At 40.2% G+C, this 21,599-nt stretch overlaps 4 protein-coding genes and 1 long non-coding RNA gene across 11 annotated transcripts in view; 2 read left to right on the top strand and 3 right to left on the bottom strand.

The window, feature by feature from the left end:
• Nucleotides 1-216: 216 nt before the first annotated feature.
• LOC133475090 (granzyme A-like) lies at nucleotides 217-2,852 on the bottom strand. Of its 2 annotated transcripts, none has more exons than XM_061767462.1 (5): nucleotides 2,506-2,852; nucleotides 2,299-2,440; nucleotides 1,120-1,258; nucleotides 508-783; nucleotides 217-428 (listed from the first exon to the last, which is right to left on the bottom strand). In XM_061767462.1, exons 1-5 carry the CDS (start codon nucleotides 2,555-2,557, stop codon nucleotides 270-272), a joined length of 768 nt encoding a protein of 255 aa, XP_061623446.1. In that variant the 5' UTR covers nucleotides 2,558-2,852; the 3' UTR covers nucleotides 217-269. The 2 variants fall into 2 exon arrangements, with proteins under 2 accessions (XP_061623446.1, XP_061623447.1); XM_061767463.1 differs by having other exon boundaries at nucleotides 2,579-2,852.
• Nucleotides 2,853-4,656: 1,804 nt separating this feature from the next.
• Nucleotides 4,657-7,540, bottom strand: LOC133475086 (granzyme A-like). The gene is made up of 5 exons (XM_061767458.1): nucleotides 7,340-7,540; nucleotides 7,133-7,274; nucleotides 5,560-5,698; nucleotides 4,948-5,223; nucleotides 4,657-4,868 (listed from the first exon to the last, which is right to left on the bottom strand). The coding sequence occupies exons 1-5, from the start codon at nucleotides 7,389-7,391 to the stop codon at nucleotides 4,710-4,712; spliced, it is 768 nt and encodes a 255-aa protein (XP_061623442.1). The 5' UTR covers nucleotides 7,392-7,540; the 3' UTR covers nucleotides 4,657-4,709.
• A 314-nt stretch (nucleotides 7,541-7,854) lies between these two features.
• On the top strand, nucleotides 7,855-12,116 carry LOC133475088 (uncharacterized). Of its 3 annotated transcripts, none has more exons than XR_009787715.1 (3): nucleotides 7,855-9,328; nucleotides 10,631-11,000; nucleotides 11,608-12,116. It is a non-coding gene; the product is annotated as an uncharacterized LOC133475088 (long non-coding RNA). The 3 variants fall into 3 exon arrangements; XR_009787714.1 differs by having other exon boundaries at nucleotides 7,855-9,393; nucleotides 10,611-11,000; XR_009787713.1 differs by having other exon boundaries at nucleotides 7,855-9,393; nucleotides 11,608-12,115.
• LOC133475084 (cell division cycle protein 20 homolog B-like) overlaps nucleotides 9,746-21,599 on the bottom strand; it is a 15,353-nt gene continuing 3,499 nt past the window's right edge. Inside the window, exons 3-12 of one of the 2 annotated variants that reach the window (XM_061767451.1) lie at nucleotides 15,441-15,648; nucleotides 14,101-14,198; nucleotides 13,967-14,012; nucleotides 13,739-13,855; nucleotides 13,397-13,608; nucleotides 13,215-13,309; nucleotides 11,626-11,845; nucleotides 10,857-10,982; nucleotides 10,658-10,781; nucleotides 9,746-9,953 (exon numbers count right to left, since the gene is read on the bottom strand). In XM_061767451.1, the coding sequence (XP_061623435.1) occupies nucleotides 9,832-9,953; nucleotides 10,658-10,781; nucleotides 10,857-10,982; nucleotides 11,626-11,845; nucleotides 13,215-13,309; nucleotides 13,397-13,608; nucleotides 13,739-13,855; nucleotides 13,967-14,012; nucleotides 14,101-14,198; nucleotides 15,441-15,648 (1,368 nt within the window). In that variant the 3' untranslated portion in view covers nucleotides 9,746-9,831. The remainder of the gene's footprint in view (nucleotides 9,954-10,657; nucleotides 10,782-10,856; nucleotides 10,983-11,625; nucleotides 11,846-13,214; nucleotides 13,310-13,396; nucleotides 13,609-13,738; nucleotides 13,856-13,966; nucleotides 14,013-14,100; nucleotides 14,199-15,440; nucleotides 15,649-21,599) is intronic. The other variant, XM_061767452.1, reaches the window with a different exon arrangement.
• On the top strand, nucleotides 16,923-21,077 carry gpx8 (glutathione peroxidase 8 (putative)). 3 transcript variants are annotated; one of them, XM_061767459.1, is made up of 4 exons: nucleotides 16,923-17,161; nucleotides 17,335-17,596; nucleotides 19,746-19,814; nucleotides 20,368-21,077. In XM_061767459.1, the coding sequence occupies exons 1-4, from the start codon at nucleotides 16,955-16,957 to the stop codon at nucleotides 20,529-20,531; spliced, it is 702 nt and encodes a 233-aa protein (XP_061623443.1). In that variant the 5' UTR covers nucleotides 16,923-16,954; the 3' UTR covers nucleotides 20,532-21,077. The 3 variants fall into 3 exon arrangements, with proteins under 3 accessions (XP_061623443.1, XP_061623444.1, XP_061623445.1); XM_061767460.1 differs by lacking the exon at nucleotides 19,746-19,814 and having other exon boundaries at nucleotides 20,350-21,076; XM_061767461.1 differs by lacking the exon at nucleotides 19,746-19,814 and having other exon boundaries at nucleotides 16,925-17,161; nucleotides 20,368-20,890.

The raw sequence follows: 21,599 nt of genomic DNA, 5'->3' as shown, positions 1-21,599 counted from the left end.
TCTGTGACATCAATAGGGGAAAGTGGGAACAACAAGGAACAATCAATAAGCATCCCTGATACTTCCTGGTAGACCACTAAGGTACCACTTCCACATATGGGTAAGCTTGCTCACCCTCAACCCTTATGAAGATAAGCGCTATAGAAAATAGATGGATGGACAAAGGTTTAAAAACCTTTCAATCTGACATTTACACCACACCATGCAAGCAGCACATATTTTTTTCCCAACTTTATTGAAATTGTCACAAATGCAGACTGAAGAGACAATTATATTTCACGTCCTCTGATGGTTTTTGTGATCCACTTGAGTTGCTCCGTTGAGAGAAACGAGTACACTCCGGGATTTTTCTCACCACACGGCTTTGGTCCAAATGAAGTAATTCCCACAAGATTTCTGTTGCAGACCAGCGGACCGCCCGAGTCGCCCTGAAGACAACATGACGTGACCTTACTTCATGTGGACCTGTAATTAACTCCAGCACACAAATACAACAGGAACACTCACCTGGCAGGTGTCTGACACCTTTTTACCACCAGAACCGGCACATATCATGCCCTCAGTGATGACTGGATTTCGGTTGTAATGCTTGGCAGAGTTGCACAGCTTTCTGTCCATCACATTCACGTTGACAGACATGAGGACATCGGACATGTTCTTGTCGGATTTGCTCGTTTTGCCCCATCCGGCCACCATACAGCTGCTTCCCGCCGCCGGGTCTGTGCCCTTCTTAGGCAGCTTCAAAAGCTTCACCGTCTTGGTCTGCTTCACGGGTTTGTCCAGCTGTAATGTTGGTAATTGAAAATAAGTTTAAAAGACTTTCTTTCCCTTTTGAAATTGATGTGGATCTAAATTAGAAAGGCGAAACCCAGTGAAGGGCAAGATTGAGGCTGAGGGCTCTATTTTCATGAACAGCATAAATCCTCTTATTTTGTTAGCTTCTATGGCACAACAACAATGTTCATAGGACAATGTGAGTGACTACATAGTTTCACCACAATGAATTACAAAGATTTATATTCAAGAGAAGTTAGAGTTTCTTTAGAAATGAAGTTTGCTGATAAAACATTTTGCATTTGTAATGGTGCAAAGACCAACCTGTGTGGAGATGCACCTCACCTTGAGCAACATCACATCATTGCCCTTTTTCGCAGACTCAAAGCGGGGATGAGGAATCTTTTTTTCTACCTTTCGTTTCTGGCAAGAAGCGCTCTCCTTTTTAAGAATGGAGTGAACACCAAGCACCACCCTTTTTATACTGTATGCACAGGAAGCAAATTGTGTCAATGTGAACGTCAAGTCACATGAACACACAAGTTTTTTTTAAGGCACCAAACAAAAAAGTCACAAAAAGTATATGTCTTGTCTCATTTTTCTCACAAATTGACTTTCTCAGTGTGAAATCTGGGCCTGTGTAGTTGAACATAAAACTATTATTTCGTATGAATGGCAGGTGGCTCCACAGGTTAATTGTACCTTCTGGTATCTAGTGGAAAAACATTTAATTGGTCTCCCTGTCATTGGCATAGATAGATGAACAAAGATACATAATTTGTGGTATGTACTGGAGAAGACTAAGACTACATTTTATATTATTTTTTAGATTTACACCTTTGGTTTTGTTTTGATGGATGGAAACATGGAAGCCCGTAATGTGAATTGTTCCGTTTACACCAGCAAAAAAACAACAACAAAAAAAAACAAATCTTTTTGGTTTAACTTTCTTTTTTGTTTGTTTGCTTGTGTTTTTATTGGCGGAAACTGGCTTCCATAGTCAGCTTTCAGCTGTTCTGCTCCCCAACTCTGGAACTCCCAGCCACCTGCCATCCGTAACACTGACTCTTTTCCTCTTTTCAAAACTCATGCTCAAGACTGCTTACTCCCCATCTTGAATGCAATGCTACTGCCATGTATATATATATATATATATATATATATAATTTTGTTATGGGCCATGACCCTGTCAAATAAAGATCATTAATATATGTATCTATATTGTGTATTTTGGTCAGTGTCATTGGATTCTCTGAACGGTGCTTGAAATAAAGTGTATTATTGTAAAGTAGATTGATTGTAAATAAAATATGGATAACACTATATGTATATATATAGAATAAAAATGATTTAAAAAAATCATGAATACATTTAAAAATAAGAAATAATATTTCCTGCAAAAAGAAAAAAAGTGTTTACCTAAAATATAAAAAAACTAACAATAATTGTAATTTATAAGACATTTTTAAATGTATGCTATGTTATTCTTCACATAACTGCAATAGGTGTATATGCATGGCTTACTTTTCACAGTGGGCTGCAGTGAGAACCCATTGTGGATGGACTAAAACACCCCCACAAGCCGGTGTGTTGCTCTCCAGCAGAGCCATGTAAGGCAACGAATGGGGCCTCACTTCTTTCCCACCGATAATCTTTGCGGCATCACCTAGAAGATCAAACATCATATCAAAATTCAGTTATCATCAATTCATGACAACGTGTTTTACTCACTTGGCGTGAGCACGAGAAGGGCCGCGGTAGACAGAAAGGCACTCAAGAACATTTTGTCTTCTTGTAAGCCCACCTTGGTTCACACCTTTTATACTGTGGGGGGCAGGAGGGGTTCAAAAAAAATGAGTCAGCAAAACAGCTACATCCCTCGCCTTGGTCTGTGACAGTCTTGAACGCCTCGTGTGTTCAACAAAAGATATATTAACAACTCATAAGTCACAATGATTCCAAGAGAAAGCAAAACTAATGTAAAATGTGCTCTCTTGGTCGTTTCCAAAAAGCCGCTGGGTGGTTTCACCCGACGCAATCCAGCACAAAGGACGTTCGCAGAGCCAGTGTCAGCTTGTGGATGGGATTTATTGATGGCAAAACAAAAAAAATAACCACTCTTGCAAATCCTAATATTTTTTTGAAAAAATGACTGTGAAAACCACCCACCAACCTGCCTTCAGACCTCCTGTGGTGTCGTCTCAGCGAACCATGATCCTTTTTTTTTTTTTTTTTTTTTCTCGCGTCGTGTGGTGACAGATCTTGAGAACGTCAGAATCTCCGAGTTCACATGAACTCGAGCTTGACTGTCACGCAATTTTGACAGAGAGGAGGGCTTGGGACAACTGATTTGGTCGAATCAGATGTAGCGTATATTGGTTTTGGATCAAAACGTAATTTTAGCAAAAGAATTATGAGAAGAATTCATTCATTCCCAGCTCCTGCATTGTCACGCACGCCCTGGTTAATCTATGCAATAAGTGTTTCAATTTTATATGGTGGCTAAGAGCACTTAATATTAATGATGTGACATTTGCCTTGTGAGGTGAAACACCTCATCTGATTCTGTTGACAGATTTTATTTTATCACAGTATTCGTGACATTGTCATGTTTTATACTGGGAGCATGGATGCAAAGTTCGTAAAATATCAAACAGACATTCAAATTCTGTGAAATCGAGTTGGTATGAAACTCCCGTATCGAGTTGGTATGAAACTCGTGTCACTCTAGTCCAGTGGTTCTTAACCTGGGTACGAACAAACCCTGGGAGTTCGGTGAGTCAGAAGCAGCGGTTCAACGGAGGACAAAATACACACAGTGCGTGCATGTGTGCATCCGTCTGTCCGTCCGTAAAAGCCTTTCACACTGAATTTAGCAGGGCACAGCGTGCCGTCAACAAACCCATTCATTGTGCATGAGCTGTGAGGGTGCAACGACGGAAAGCCGTGTCGCGTCAAGGAGGGTGTTTGCCGTTGCAGCGCTACACCTAGATTAGATTTTTGTTTGTTTTTCACCATCATTATTTAACAATACAGCGGCTGAAATAAATATTTAACACGTCACCATTTTTCTCACTAAATATACTTCCAAAGGTGCTATTGACCTGAAAATTTCACCAGATGTTGGGAACAACCCAAGTAATCCATACATACTGTACAAAGAAAGTAGAACAAATAAGATCCGAAATTATGTTTTGTGTAATAATGTGAAATGACACAGGGAAAAAGTATTGAACACGCCAACTGGTATTTATTTCATACTTTATACAGACATCAATAGAAGGCTAGATACACCACCGCACTGTAGCAGTTCGGCAGCCACGTTGGTGAGGGTAATGTTCCCATCAAAGGCAATGCAGGTGTATTGAGAATAAATCATAACTTGCTCTTTTCTCAACCGATCTTCACAAGGTTCCCATGTCAAAGCTGTTCATACAGATTCGAAATAAACATCCCAAAATAATTTTACCTATGAAAGGTTATTCCCATTTCCCTTGTTGTTAATGTACGCTTTTGTGTGTAACTGTATGTAGCACAATGTGCAAGTTTTCTTATGTTGGTTTTTGTGCCATCCACAAACATGCAGACACTTTGCCTCTACTGTCTTAGTGTCACATAGCTCAAAGTAGTAGGCTAACACGGGCAAAGTGTCAGTTATTGTTCATATCTGTGACATCAATAGGGGAAAGTGGGAACAACAAGGAACAATCAATAAGCATCCCTGATACTTCCTGGTAGACCACTAAGGTACCACTTCCACATATGGGTAAGCTTGCTCACCCTCAACCCTTATGAAGATAAGCTCGATAGAAAATAGATGGATGGACAAAGGTTTAAAAACCTTTCAATCTGACATTCACACCACACCATGCAAGCAGCACATATTTTTTTCCCAACTTTATTGAAATTGTCACAAATGCAGACTGAAGAGACAATTATATTTCACGTCCTCTGATGGTTTTTGTGATCCACTTGAGTTGCTCCGTTGAGAGAAACGAGTACACTCCGGGATTTTTCTTACCACACGGCTTTGGTCCAAATGAAGTAATTCCCACGAGATCTATGTTGCAGACCAGCGGACCGCCCGAGTCGCCCTGAAGACAACATGACGTGACCTTACTTCATGTGGACCTGTAATTAACTCCAGCACACAAATACAACAGGAACACTCACCTGGCAGGTGTCTGCCACCTTTTTACCATCAGAACCGGCACATATCATGCCCTTAGTGATGACTGGATTTCGGTTGTAATACTTGGCAGAGTTGCACAGCTTTCTGTCCATCACAGTCACGTTGACAGACATGAGGACATCGGACATCTTGTTGTCGGATTTGCTCGTTTTGCCCCATCCGGCCACCATACAGCTGCTTCCCGCCGCCGGGTCTGTGCCCTTCTTAGGCAGGTTCAAAAGCTCCACCGTCTTGGTCTGCTTCACGGGTTTGTCCAGCTGTAATGTTGGTAATTGAAAATAAGTTTAAAAGACTTTCTTTCCCTTTTGAAATTGATGTGGATCTAAATTAGAAAGGCGAAACCCAGTGAAGGGCAAGATTGAGGCTGAGGGCTCTATTTTCATGAACAGCATAAATCCTCTTATTTTGTTAGTTTCTATGGCACAACAACGATGTTCATAGGACAATGTGAGTGACTACATAGTTTCACCACAATGAATTACAAAGATTTATATTCAAGAGAAGTTAGAGTTTCTTTAGAAATGAAGTTTGCTGATAAAACATTTTGCATTTGTAATGGTGCAAAGACCAACCTGTGTGGAGATGCACCTCACCTTGAGCAACATCACATCATTGCCCTTTTGCTCAGACTCAAAGCGGGGATGAGGAACCTTTTCTTCTACCTTTCGTTTCTGGCAAGAAGCGCTCTCCTTTTTAAGAATGGAGTGAACACCAAGCACCACCCTTGTTATACTGTATGCACAGGAAGCAAATTGTGTCAATGTGAACGTCAAGTCACATGAACACACAAGTGTTCGTACAATGAAGTTTTTTTTAAGGCACCAAACAAAAAAGTCACAAAAAGTATATGTCTTGTCTCATTTTTCTCACAAATTGACTTTCTCAGTGTGAAATCTGGGCCTATGTAGTTGAACATGAAACTATTATTTCGTATGAATGGCAGGTGGCTCCACAGGTTAATTGTACCTTCTGGTATCTAGTGGAAAAACATTTAATTGGTCTCCCTGTCATTGGCATAGATAGATGAACAAAGATACATAATTTGTGGTATGTACTGGAGAAGACTAAGACTACATTTTATATTATTTTTTAGATTTACACCTTTGGTTTTGTTTTGATGGATGGAAACATGGAAGCCCGTAATGTGAATTGTTCCGTTTACACCAGCAAAAAAACAACAACAACAAAAAACAAATCTTTTTTGTTTAACTTTCTTTTTTGTTTGTTTGCTTGTGTTTTTATTGGCGGAAACTGGCTTCCATAGTCAGCTTTCAGCTGTTCTGCTCCCCAACTCTGGAACTCCCAGCCACCTGCCATCCGTAACACTGACTCTTTTCCTCTTTTCAAAACTCATGCTCAAGACTGCTTACTCCCCATCTTCAATGCAATGCTACTGCCATGTATATATATATATATATATATATATATATATATATATAATTTTGTTATGGGCCATGACCCTGTCAAATAAAGATCATTAATATATGTCTCTATATTGTGTATTTTGTTCAGTGTCCTTCGATTCTCTGAACGGTGCTTGAAATAAAGTGTTTTATTGTAAAGTAGATTGATTGTAAATAAAATATGGATAACACTATATGTATATATATAGAATAAAAATGATTTTAAAAAATCATGAATACATTTAAAAATAAGAAATAATATTTCCTGCAAAAGGAAAAAAAAGTGTTTACCTAAAATATTAAAAAACTAACATCCATCCATCCATCCATTTTCTGAGCCGCTTCTCCTCACTAGGGTCGCGGGCGTGCTGGAGCCTATCCCAGCTGTCATCGGGCAGGAGGCGGGATACACCCTGAACTGGTTGCCAGCCAATCGCAGGGCACATACAAACAAACAACCATTCACACTGACATTCACACCTACGGGCAATTTAGAGTCTCCAATTCATGCATGTTTTTGGAATGTGGGAGGAAACCGGAGTGCCCGGAGAAAACCCACGCAGGCACAGGGAGAACATGCAAACTCCACACAGGCGGGGCCAGCGATTGAACCCGGGTCCTCAGAACTGTGAGGCTGACGCTCTAACCAGTCGGCCACCGTGCCGCCTAAAAAACTAACAATAATTGTAATTCATAAGACATTTTTAAATGTATGCTATGTTATTCTTCACATAACTGCAATAGGTGTATATGCATGGCTTACTTTTCACAGTGGGCTGCAGTGAGAACCCATTGTGGATGGACTAAAACACCCCCACAAACCGGTGTGTTTCTCTCCAGCAGAGCCATGTAAAGCAACGAATTGGGCCTCACTTCTTTCCCACCGATAATCTTTGCGGCATCACCTAGAAGATCAAACATCATATCAAAATTCAGTTATCATCAATTCATGACAACGTGTTTTACTCACTTGGCGTGAGCACGAGAAGGGCCGCGGTAGACAGAAAGGCACTCAAGAACATTTTGTCTTCTTGTAAGCCCACCTTGGTTCACACCTTTTATACTGTGGGGGGCAGGAGGGGTTTAAAAAAAATGAGTCAGCAAAACAGCTACATCCCTCGCCTTGGTCTGTGACAGTCTTGAACGCCTCGTGTGTTCAACAAAAGATATATTAACAACTCATAAGTCACAATGATTCCAAGAGAAAGCAAAACTAATGTAAAATGTGCTCTCTTGGTCGTTTCCAAAAAGCCGCTGGGTGGTTTCACCCAACGCAATCCAGCACAAAGGACATTCGCAGAGCCAGTGTCAGCTTGTGGATGGGATTTATTGATGGCAAAACAAATAAAATAACCACTCTTGCAGATCCTAATATTTTTTTGAAAAAATGACTGTGAAAACCACATTTAGTTGATCTACTCTTTGCAGTCAGAAAATTGTTCTGCACGTCTTCCTTACTCTGGCCACAGGTGCATCAAATAAAGGATCCATTGATTGAAGGCAGCAAAGGACTTATGTTGTGATGGAGTCTGCAAAAAAGAGGATGGCAACCTGCACGGTTTGTAACTTGCGCATTGAAGACACAAAAACAACGACGTCGAACATCGTCCGTCACAATAAAACTCACAGACAGGTAAGCTAATTTAACAGTTTAGCTAGCTGGTCAAACATTAGGTTTCATAGACTAGTTTGGCACGATTAAAAAAAATTGAAAAAATGATGTGATTGTGAATGTTTTAGTACAGCTAAGTAACGTAACTAGAGGTGGGACAGTTTATGATAATTGTCCGAATTGTCTGAAATGAAAAAATGTCACAATGAAAACTATGACCCGTGCTCTGCACACAATAACAAATAACTATATCAAGCCAATGTAGAAGAAATTATGTTTTACAAAAATGAAAAAAAGCTCAAAGGACAAGTACCCTTTATGTATTTTTAATGTTTGTATTAATGCTGCCCTATTTTTCAAAGGAAGTCTTCACCACACTGTTTTTCTTCTGAATGTTCTCATGGTGGTTTTCTTGCCCACAAGTGAGACATAACTTCCTGTCGAGGTCGTTAAATTTGATAAAGAGCAGACCTTTTAAGCTAAAGTTCAGCGGTTAGCTGTTAATCGGGTAACATGAAGCAAAGATATCCTCAGTATTGCCTCAGTATTGCATCTGTGCTTTTTGCAGATGATGTGGTTCTGTTGGCTTCATCAAGCCGTGATCTCCAACACTCATTGGAGCGGTTCGCAGCAGAGTGTAAAGCGGCTGGGATGAGAATCAGCATCTCCAAATCTGAGACCAGGGTCCTCAGTCGGAAAAGGGTGGAGTGACCTCTCCGGTTCGGGGATGAGATCCTGCTCCAAGTGGAGGAGTTCAAATATCTTGGGGTCTTGTTCATGAGTGAGGGAAGAATGGAATGAGAGATCGACAAGCGGATCGGTGCAGCGTCTGCAGTGATGCGGCCTTTGTATCGGATGTCCGTTCTGGTGAAGAATGAGCTCAGACAAAAGGTGAAGCTCTCGATTTACCGGTCGATCTACGTTCCTACCCTCACCTATGGTCATGAGCTGTGGGTCGTGACCGAAAGAACAAGATCCCGGATACAAGCGGCCGAAATGAGTTTCCTTCGCAGGGTGTCCGGGCTTTCCCTTAGAGATAGGGTGAGAATCTCGGTCACCCGGGAGGAGCTCGGAGTAGAGCCGCTGCTCCTCCGCATTGAGAGGAGCCAGATGAGGTGTCTCTGGCATCTAATTAGGATGCCTCCCGGACGCCTCCCTGGTGAGGTGTTCCGGGCACGACCCACCGGGAGCAGACCCCGGGGACAACCCAGGACACACTGGAGAGACTATGACTCTCGGCTGGCCCGGGAACGCCTCGGGATCCCCTCGAAAGAGCTGGAGGAAGTGGCCGGGGAGAGGGAAGTGTCCCGACCTCAGATAAGCGGAGGAAAATGGATGGATGGATAGGTAACATGACACAAAGATATTGTCAATTGAAGATGAAGATTCCAAAAGTCATGTTTCTGTAATAGGTCAGTATATGCAGTAGAAGCTATTTAAGCAAAAACAATGTTTTTATTTCGAAAATCAAATTATTCTTGATATACTTGAATCTATAAATTTACTGTTTTACAAAAATAATAGTAAAACATTTTGTCAAATTATAATTGTTTACCTCCATTCTTGAACAGAATAACATTTAATTGGCTGAATGTGTGGTTGGAATGATATCTTTATGATAGGTGGTCTAATAAATTTGAGTGGACATTTTTTTTTTACAAGGTATCTACACAAAACATTTTTTAAAATCTATATCTGTAATCTATTTATTCATGTATTTATTCATTCATTCAATCATTACAAATAGTTCAAATCAAAGGTGCTTTGGACAGCTGGGACGGGAAGTGTGCATTTGTAAGCTATGATTAGAAAGAGTGACACGATCACTGCAATGGTTTAAGCATGCCTTTTTAAGAAAGTAGAGACTGAGGAAATGACATGTCCCACATGTGAAGGCACTGATCCGCTCCTGCAGTGAAGAGCTGGCCAGCATCGTTGTTTAAGGCCACGTGCAGAATACGACGTGAATGACCTGCAAAAAAATGACAAATGGAATTTTCTGCATACAAAATACCAACTCAGGTTGATCTTCAAGGGAAACTTTGATAGCTCCGACTGGAAAACATTTCAAATATGTCATAATTCAAATACTTTGCAGAATTTTTACATGACGGAGGTCTAGACTCCAATCTAAAAAAAATGGTGACCTTATATCATGTGTCGCCATTGGCTACAACCTTGGTAATGTTGTGAATGGGTCGAAGTGATCAGCAGCAGATTTTTGGAATTATTTTCCCCTACCATTAGCCACTAGTGGTACCCGCGTACCACTTCTTCTCGTTTCAAGTGTGTCAAACTCATTTTTGGTGTATATATACTGATGGATAACTATTTTGAAATCAGAAGCTAATGAAAACTGTTTAACTATCATTCATTTTATTTTAACAGGGGAACTGGTAACAAAAAAAATGCTTGCAATTAACATTAAAGGTGAAAACAATTTGCAATGTTTATTTTTTAGCAAGGCCACATTAGATGATGTGGTGGGCCAGATTTGGGCCTTGAGTTTGACACCTGTGTTCTAGTTGTATGCAAAATGATCACTGTATTAAATGTTCAAACTGGGCAAAGGTTTTGTTTTTTTTAAACCCAGTAAAGCTCAGTTGGATTGAATTTTAAAGAAAAATAGGCTTGTATTTAATCTTGCAGAAATGTCTGTTTGGATGGATTGTGTACCTGTGAGGTGGAAAGCAGGCCTGAGCGAAGGGAACTCCAAGTCCCAGCAGATGGCATTATGATGGGGGTGGCCGTGTCCGGTGACCAGGCGCCTGGTGACCTCTGCCCAGCCCAGAGAGCAGATCTGCAGTCGGGGTGGTTACATACAAGAGTCACCGGTGGACAGTCACGGCGTCAGCGCTTGTGTGACGTTCAGCACCTGTGAGTTGGTGTCTGCGGAACCGACGCAAGTCGCCGACTCGATGTCCCAAATTCGAAGTTGCCCGTCCTTCCATCCTCCACCTGTGGCTATCACATTGCCCTTCCAGGGACACCACCCCATCGCCTGAACACACACACGCTTGTAAGTGCATCTAACTAATGCAATCCAACACAAATACAGTGGTACCTTGATTTAAAAGTTGAATTCATTCTGGAACCAAGCTTGTAACTTTAATCGCATATTAAATAAATGTGTTCCTATTGAAATGCCAATAATCCTGAGGTTTGGGGTGTGTAAGAGGTATGTTAAGACATTTTGATCTAGATTGTTTTCCTTCCTTGTATTAACTGTATTGTGTGTATACTTTATATCTTTTCATGGGACAACACTGAATAAATGACACAATTGCTACAATGTAATGTAAAGCTCGTGAAAGAGTCCCCTCAAAACAACTTGACACACAGCCCAATTTATACATTTTTACTTAAGGGTGTAGTCATTTTTGTTGCCAACTGTTTAGACATTGCCTGTCTCTATACTGATCTGCAAGCTGAACACTGACTACGTTACATTGTATCGAAGTAGCGATTCCTCAGTGTTGAAAAGAATTGTATGTTTGTCTTTGTTGATTTTAAGTATGTAAGCACTTTGTGAGTTCTGGCAACGAGAAGTGCCACATACAGTACTTACTTACAGATTAAAAACTGATTAAGTTATTAAAAATCAGGACTTGTGAACCCCATTATAGATCATAACTCATTGACACCTTGACAGCGCTAGGCTGCTTCATTGTGGCGACTGGCCGATGTGACCCTGTGACATCACGGTCCCAGATGTGGAGGAGGCCGTCTGCGGAGCCGCTGGCCAGCCACTCACCACCGGGGGACCACTGAAGGCTGCACAAACCCTCCTGTTGGATCACCGTGCCCACTAAAGGAGATGGAGCCCGTGGGTCATTGTGATGAATGTGTCCCAGGGTGGAGCCACTGTCGAAAATAAATAAAGAAATAAAAAGCTACATATCCTGCTACCACTCTTATAATGTGAGAAACCTTTTCCCATTCCAATTCATAAATGGGTTAATAATGGTAGGCAACGTACTGTAGTCCCCTTAACATGTCTGCCTCACAGTTCTAAGGTTCTGGATGGGAATCTTGTCTCCAGCCTTCTTGTTTGGTATTTGCATGTTCCAAAAACATGTATGCTAAGTTAATTGAAAATTTTACATACATAAGCGGGATGCAAACTTTTGTCCTCAAGGAGCATATTTAACTTTTAAAATTGAGCAATGGGCAACATCATTTGTTGATGAGTTTAAATTTTAAAAAAAATCAAATGTTATTAATTTTCATTATTATATTTCAAAATGTATAATAATTAAATTGCAATTAATCATTGCGTTATTTAATGTGAATAAATTATATAATAAAATAAAAACTATATGTAAAATGTTTCTAATATTTATTTGATTATGTACAGTACTCAACCACTAAATAAAATAATTTTAAAAATGTAAACGTAAAATTATTATTTCCCTATTTAGCATGAATTTATCCAATTCAATAAAATAAATCTTTAATGGGTATGTGAAATTATTTTATTAAAATTTGCAATTGTATTATTTACACTAAGTGAATTAACAAATTATCAAATACAATTAATGAAATAATTTAAACGTAAAATTGTTTATTTTACTAGCGTGTAAATAAATTTGTGCACTAATTATTTGATGAGATAAATGAAAACAAAATACATTAAAAAATAAATATATTGATTTGAATTAACCAATTTTAGTAATAACGGTGAAATTCATGCAACAAATATTACAGGACCCTTGATCATGTAAAAGCTCGGTGCGTCGGATTAAAGAAGGGAAACGGCAAATTTGCCCACTTTTGCTTTAAATTGTCCATAGGTGTGAATGGTTGTTTGCCTTTTTTGTGCCCTGCAATTGACTGGCGACCAGTCCGGGTTGTGCTACGCCATTCGCCCCAAAGTATGATGGGATGGCTCACCTGCCAATATAATGAGGACTGCCGTTATTGAAAATGGATGGATGGATAATGAAGGTATAAACTCTTAGTAACTCAAAAGTAGAAAAAAGTCAATGTGGGTTCACCATTTGGCATCACTGATTGTCTATTAAGCGTTATAGCAGTTCATTAAGTCACCAAACTGATCTAACGCTCTATAGACTAATTCTAAACCATTCGTGAGGTCCTACTTATGTCACTTCCTTTATGAAGGTGCTAAACAAGAATTTGACGCGGCTCTGTGGTGAAGTTAAAAACTGTCGAGAAGCCTTGGTGGTAAACCCTTGGTGGGCTTCCGATAATGTTGAAGAAATGTTGCTACCTGCTAAGAAGTTGCTGTTTCCAGGAAAGAGCTCGAACCACGGACAAGTGTGAAGGCAGAGTCTTCACATTCTGCCTCCGTTCAACGTCCCACAACTGAGAGGTGAACACAAACATTGCACTGCTGATTCAACTTGGTTTTACATGTCCATCTCACACCACCAGCCCCCAGCATGTAGGTACCTGCACCTCCCCACGCCTGGTTCCGATACTCAGAACGTGTCCGTCTCCGCTCCAGCGTACGCAAGAGACTGTCTGGCGCCGCTTTCGACCCGTTTCTGGACTCGGGTCCAGCCGACCCAGCAGAGAGCGGGTTTCTGAATTCCAAATGTAAACAGAAGAGTCCAGAGCTAATGCGAGGATGCCATTACAGCTGTAGTCTAGAAGATGTGTGTCTGTAAGGGTGCAGACACGAAGTTCAGACAGGTAGGTAGGTAGGTAAGTCAGTCGGTCTGTCGATAAGAGCGTAGGTAACCTGGTAAGTCGGTATTTGTATATGTAGGGGATAAATAGATAGATTCTTACAGTAGTCATTTACGAGTGATGGTGCAGCCAACTTGAGTGTTGAATTTCCAAGCGGACTTGCTACAGATGTGCTCAGAACAGAAAACGGCCTTGGATCACTTTGGATTTCTTTTGAGTCTGCATTGAAAAAGACTGTATTACATACAGATAGAATAAAATACTCAAATCTTGTTCACTTCTGTGATTGTTCTTAGTCTCATGCCAAGGAAAACTGCTGTCAGCCTGTACCTGTCGATTGTGCGTCTCCACCTTTATGTTCAATCCAAATCCATTCCTGAAAACAAAGCATAAAAACAAATACGCCTTCTCATTGGGTCACTGCAGGTAGTTTTTTTTTTCCTTTGGATGCTCTATGAACACACCTGTTCTGGCACATTGAACATGACTGAGTATCTTCCAGAATTTGGGATGCATTGTGCCTTTGGTGGTCTGCTGGAGTTGCCCAGAATCAGTGTTGACTCTAGAATTTAAAAGAAGAGCATATTATATTACAGGAAATATTACACTTTGTACATGAAGTCCATGAATTGAACTGGTATGGAGGGTGGTGTGGGTGATAATGGCTTTAAATAGAACAAACAGGTTTGAAGAACTCATACACAAGGTGAATGGCACAGTGTTCCTGTCAATGCTTGCACAAGCTTCCTTTTGTTCACAAGAATGCATGTATTTGCCTTTTAAACTTGTCCATATATTGCTGCGGCAAATATGTTGCACGTGACTGTTGAACCTCAAAGGTGTGATCTGCTGCACCGACGCTATACGTAGGCCTCGATGAGTGTTGCTCACAGCTTCGAGGCAGCCCACTGTTGGCCTTGCATATGTTTGAAATGTTGTGCCATTGCTCTACGATTGCAGTGGAGCAGTTTAATTGTCTTTCTATCCCTTTAGCCTAACAGAATAAATTGCCTGAGTTATTTTTGAACATTTTAGGAAAATGAGCCATAAGGATAACAAACTCAACAAACAAACAAAAAAGTCCAGTTGCCTCAAGTCCACCTTTGCAGATTACAAAGACCTGGATGATAGAGAATCTACACAGACATAAAGAAAAAAAAAACATTTTTAGCAAACACTTTATTATTTTTTTTATTGATATTGTGACGATAAGTTAATTGATTTTGACAATTATGCTATTCGGCTAACAATCTACAACCAATCTGTCTAGGATACCTCCTTCCAATTGAGGTTGATTTGGTTTGAAGCAGCCATCCTAGGTGAACTTCAGGGCTCATACTAGAACTCCGACTCTAGGGAATTCAGCCCAACATGGATGTTTCAAACCAAAATGGAGGACTTCCTGATCAATCTCAGGCATGGGTCCTTGAGACTTGTTCATTTGTCCTGTTGAGATAGACATATCCACCCAATGTCACCATTGGGGCTCAATTGGGCGAATTTCCTACAGAGTACATCGAAGTATAAGAGCACTGGAATTTGCCTGCAAAATGGCTTCTTCAAACTAAATTGCCAGACTTCCTGTTTAAATTGGGAGCATGGGTCCTCTTGGACTTTTTCATGCAGCCTGATGACTTATGGTCACCCAATGTGATGTTGACTGGTGAGACTAATGTTGGGGTTAATTTTTTTAAATTTCTGGGGGGACTACTAGGTGAGTTTTTTTTGTTTTGTTTGTTTTTTGCTCAGTCAGGACCCCTAAAATAAATACATTTTTACCAGAAGAAAAGCTCTTTGAGACTACCTTGGTAGACTACCCTCTGTGCTGCAGCATGAAATCGAGAGGGCGAATCCAGTTCCAGCCTCTGAACGACATCGTCCAACTCAAAGTTGGGCCCACAGCGCCGCCCAGTGGACAAGGGCGTACTCACAGCGGGACTCTCGCGACTGTGCTTGTGACTGAGCCACGTCCTGAAGCGTTTGTATGACGTCACGTGCGTGTCGGGTTCTCTCTGCAGTAAAATGAACACAGTCTCAGTGGAAGAGAAGCAAGATAGTGGACTAATATTTAAATGCAATTCCATTCAATCTCATGTTGGTGTCCCACAAACCCAGGTGCTGTCAATACAGAAACAATATCCTATTAAATAACAGTATTTCGTTCTTTACCAATATTTGGTTGTGCAGTTTCCCAGCCTTCATCGAAGGCACATAATTTTGCATTAGAAACAAATCTCACGGCGAACCGCCAAACAAAAACGTCACAAAAAGTGGATGCACATGTTAATTATGTACCTTCTGCTATCTAGTGAAACCCCATTTAAATTGTTCTGCTTTATAATAATATATCATATGTGCCTTGACTCAATAAAGGTTTGGGGAAATAGGCATAGTGGGTCCAAACTGGTGAAACACATTAAAATGTTTCAAAAACATCACAGCTGCAAGTGCAAAAAGACACCTTTAAATTGATGGATATGACTTCAAATTCAGTATGTACTTTAAAACACGCGGTTAAATTATGAAAATACATCTTTATTCTAACTCTAGCCTAGGGGTGAGCAAAGTATTGCTCACGGGCCATACAGCCCACTCCGTTCCTTAATCCAACCCACCGAGCATTTATATTATTAAGAGTCCTGCAATATTTGTTGCATTAATGAAGCCGTTTTCCCCTAAAATTAAACTGTATTAATTATTTCTTTATTCATCGATTTCATTAAATAATTATTACTCTCCTATTAATTTATTTTAAATAATAAAACAAAAATATTGATCAAATAATCCATTTTATATGTGTATCGAATTTAGTTCATTCAATAATGGGTCAATTAATTGTAATTAAATTAATCCTAAATAATAAAGCATCGATTAATTCATTCATCCTGCCATTGACTATTGCACTTGTCTCCTTGTGAAATGGAGCTTCTCCCAGCCTCTCTTCTCAGAGCACATATAGACACAAATGAGCGTTTAGACTCGTTTTGGGAACTTACAACTACACCATCAGTGGTTCAGCATATGAATTATTCGATCGTAAAAATATGTAATTTTACATGCAGGTATATAACAAGCACATTATAACAAAAACCTTGTTTGTGAATCGCATGGCCCAGTTCGTTTTAAAAATCAAGTGTGGCCCTTGAGCACAAACGCTTTGTCCATCCCGCTCGAGCCCGATTCATGCTTTTGTTGTTTTAATGATTTCCAAAGTGCCTTTGTAATGGCATTAAACATCTACTTCCGGTTTTATTTTGAAAGGGTGCCCGCACATGGTTGTTAGTATTTCCCTCGGGTTTCCTTCTTCCCCCCTCCAAGATGGAGGCCTTAGGGGGCTATCCCGTCAAGTCCTCGGGGCCCAAAGTGAAGAAGTTGACGGTTCTGTTGAGCATGACGGTCGGCGTGGGCTGCTTGTTCCTGCTCCAGACGCAGCTGCTGAAGCCCCAAAAGCCGGCGGACTTTTATTCGTTCGAGGTAAAAGACGCAAAAGGGAGGACGCTTTCTCTGGAGAAGTACCGAGGAAAAGTAAGTCCACATCATCGGCAGGATTTAAAGGAATACGACCGAGAACACACCCAAGCAGAACTTTTTACTCTAGTTTGGTTCAAGTCGTGTTCAATGTGTCTTTTCTTGTTTGTTTGTTTTGTTTTTGTTTTGTTTTTTTAAAAGAGTGCTCAAAAACTTTGCCCTCCACGCAGGCTTCTCTGGTTGTCAACGTGGCGAGCCACAGCGAGCAGACGGAGGCGGCTTACCGGTCCCTCCAGGAGGTCCACAGGGAGCTGGGCACGTCTCACTTCAACGTCCTGGCCTTCCCCTGCGGACAGTTCGGCGACACCGAGACCGGAACCAGCAGTTACATCGAGGCGTTCGCCAAGTCCACCTACGGGGTCACATTCCCCTTCTTCGGCAAGATCAAAATAATGGGCTCCGAGCCCGAACCGGCTTTCAAATTCCTCACAGGTAAGGAGCACACGAACGCACCACGCCGAGGGCTGTTTGTTTTAACTTACCTGAATAAGCAATATATGGTTAAAATGAGCACTTGAATACATTTCCACTATTGATTAAGTAGATAACTATGCAGTATAGTTAGACAGATAGACTGTTGTGTGAGGAAAGCTATAATTTCAGACTGTCCCTGAAGGCAAACGTACTTAATGCAGGCAAGATAAAGTTTTCTGTATTTTACATTTTAACACCATTTCATTCCTACATTAATGAAAGATGAGCACTACACTGTGGTGCTACTGTCAAATCTGTTGAAGGTTATTTAAATGTTGAGCCACAGCAAAGAGGAATGTTTTGGAAACGTAGGAGGAACATATTGTAACCTCAATTTCTGGGGAAGACAACTTTTTTTCATACAGCAGCGCCTCTACATAGACAGTGAGTACCAAAAATGAACCTTGGACTTATTTTTTTAGGACATTTATTTGAAATGCAATGAACAACATGTAAAACACATTCATAGAATTTTGAGTTTTGTGAATACTAATATATGAACTCCTCCCTTTGTTCTTCCCTCTCTATCTATCTATCTATCTATCTATCTATCTATCTATCTATCTATCTATCTATGTGTACTAAAATTAGTAATAATGCTAATTAGGCTTTACACGATCAAGATTTTTGGGGCCGATCAGCGAGTTTAAAAAACGATCACCGATCCGATCACAAGATGGAGGAATGACCTGTTCATTTACTGTATATACTTGTATACTTAATTGCTCAAAAAATATATATATTATTATAAATAATGTATCTTTTTGCCAGTGAGGCATAGTGACAGACAGAACAAATCAATGGTCTTCTATTAGATGACAGGAAGTAAATACAGGAATTAATGTACCCACTTTTTGTGACATTTTTGTTTGTTGGTGTGCCATGAGATTTTTCAATTGTAAAATATGTTCCGTGGCTCCATAAAGGTTGGAAATCACTACTCTAGTCAGATTGTGTATTCTAATCAGTCAGGTCAAACCAACATTACATGACAGAAACAATGGGTGCTAACTTACTATAATTAAATTATTTTATTTTTATTTAAATTACTTCACCCACACTGAAACTTTAGAGCATGATTTGACAGAACGGCAGCATGTTTACGTCCAACCCTTCATGCTACCGCTAGCTTGCCAGGCTACATAACATTTTACCTGCTTGTGAGCCGTACCGTATTAAAAGTACGTGAACATACCTCAAGCAAGCCTTAAACGAACGTCCTCTCCTGTCCTGAGCACCGGTGACCACCAACACACGTTTTTCCCCATTTTGTTTTTATAATACAGTCGGCGCGATCTACTCTTGTTGTCGTCGCCACGGTAACGAGTGTATCCGGTCGCATTTGATTTGACAATATAAAGCCCAATGATCGTAAAAAATGGGATGCGGTGGTATCGGAATTACAAGATTTTATTGCAGTAGTCTGACAGTGCAATCATGAAAGGGCAAATTTGTCTTGTAGTCTGATCTGGGCATTACGTGTTGCCTGTCTCCGAGGTGTTTGTCCCGCACCGCCGAATTTTTTTTGTAAAAAACTTCTTTGGCCGTCAGATATTTACAGTACTATGTCAAAAGACATGCGACAAGGCTAAAAATAAACTAGCTTTTGGATTCAAATATACTGTGCACGCGGCGATGCGGATCTCTTTTGCGGAGCCGGTTAATGACGTCATTGATCGGATCGGCGAATTATGACATTAAAGCTGATCCGCATAAAATGCTAAATATCGGTCGATACCAATCAGCTCGATCAAATCGGTAAAGTCTAATGCTAATGGGCTTCCAACTATTCAGTAGCACCTTGGTTGTAATATTATCACAAGCGCGTGATACAACATCTACCTTCTAAATGCAATACAGACAGTGGACAGTGGTAGACTTACTGTCTGACCACCTCAATCTTTCCTAGCTTGAAAAAAATATCAGGTAACTCCTACTTGTCAACATAAACAGTGACCTACAATTAAGTGCAGCAAAAATGAGGACTGGGCTGGTCATGATAATTGTGTTGGTATTGAGTGGTGGAAGTTAAGAAATGTGCTACATATCCTGGTTTCAGCCAGTTGCTTAACGAGATCACTGGAATGCAGCGTATTGCTCTGTACAGGGAGCGCACTTGGAGCCCAGTCGGGGGAGGTTGGAAGAATTGGGTGGAACAAACCATTTTTGAGGCAAGGTGTGCTGTATTTTTGTTATTACAAATATTACGTTACAACTAAATACTGTATTGTTTTAAACGTTTCTAGGTTTAAAAATAACAGTTTAAAAAAAATAATAATAATAAATTCTCAAATTTTAGGAGTTCTTTTTCACCCCAATAAAAGGGCTAGAAAAACCTCTGATTTATTTTTTTTTTTTCTCCTCTGCCTGCTGTGCAGTGGATCTTCTGAGTTGTCTGTGATGGACAGAAGTTTAGCAGAATGTAGATTCAGTAGATAGACTGAACCATTTTTCAATTGTGTGAGGAAAGCTATGATTTCAGACTGTCCCTGAAATAACACCTGACTTAAGAAATTATAGTCAAATGGACAAACAGACAGACAGATGAAAGACAGTTCTGGCCATAAATATAAAACAATCAGATGAAAAACAGTCAGCACACCTCCTTGCGCCGCATGACCATAGATGCTCATGCCAATGCACACCATCTGTATGTGCCGACCGTTGTATACCAAGTGTTGTTTGGACAGCTCCTTTTAATCTTTTACAAGACGTTTTTGATTTTTCAGATTCTGTGCAGAAAGTTCCCAAGTGGAACTTTTGGAAGTTTCTTGTGAATCCAGAGGGCCAAGTGGTGCGCTTTTGGCGAGCCGACGAGCCCATGGAGAGCATTCGCCAAGAGGTGGCAGCGATGGTGCGAGAGATCATCCTGAAAAAGCGAGCAGAGCTATGATGGCGTTTTTTTTTTTTTAGCCTTACTTATTGGACACACTGCCTAACTCTGTCCTGTGCCTTGACGACCAGAACTTGCAGGACTGAAATGTTAGGCTACATTGTGCGTGGTTGAACCATGACTCCAAAAAGTGGGATTATCAACGATTCTGTTTTAGCCAATGGAGGCAATGTGTGGCTCGTGACAATGTATGTGTGTATTCGTGTGTGTGTGAGAGGCCATTGGATTGGATGAAAAAATGCCAAACATGAATTTTCCTCAACCTGATGGATGTTAAACCACTGAAGTGGTACACTTAGTTATGTCCATGCTCTTATCTGAAACATCTCACTCAATGTTTTTTTGTTTTTGTTTTTTTTATTAAAATGTATTTCTACATTGATGCAAAATAATCTGTGACTTGTACAGTATATTCTACATAGTATTATTGATATAGAACAATTTATCAGGTGGAGGAATCCCTCAGGTAAGTTATCAGTTGCAGTGTTGCAAACATTTACCACTAAAAATCATGAGTCAAAAGCCGCAAATTAAAACAGCATAATAATGATGATTCACATCTATGATTTCTTTCAGCATTGTCTACTGAATTGGGTAAGGTCATCAGGTAAACTATTCGTGTAAACATTTAAAAGTATTGTACTGTATTTACACTTGAAATGTTTACATTTAAAGATCTAACTACAGAATTTCCAATGTTTTCTATCACCCTAAGATTGTTTTGTCAAAGTTAAGTCATGACGATAAGTTAGCGACTGGACTGGATGGACAACCACTTGCACCGTGAGTCACATTTATGCCAACACACTTTCCAAAATGAAGGCGATGTGATTTTACTCTTAACTGTTGTCTTAACAGTAGAATATGAGGTAATTAACTAAATAAATCATCCAAAACGGTAGGGCCTAATTTAGCAAGGTGGTGACCAAAACAAAATCAGAAAAGGTAAGCTCATACTATATAGACAAAAGTATTATGACACCTGGCCAATCTAGGAAGTTGAAATGGAAGAAGATAAGGAGCTTGGCTCACAGTTTTCTTATATTGTAGTTCATTGCAAAGGTGTTT

This window comes from Phyllopteryx taeniolatus, chromosome 3 (assembly GCF_024500385.1).
Source record: "Phyllopteryx taeniolatus isolate TA_2022b chromosome 3, UOR_Ptae_1.2, whole genome shotgun sequence".
NCBI classification, from domain to species: Eukaryota; Metazoa; Chordata; class Actinopteri; order Syngnathiformes; family Syngnathidae; genus Phyllopteryx; species Phyllopteryx taeniolatus.
Note: the sequence above shows the minus strand (reverse complement) of the source record. Positions and strands in the feature narration are given on the sequence as shown.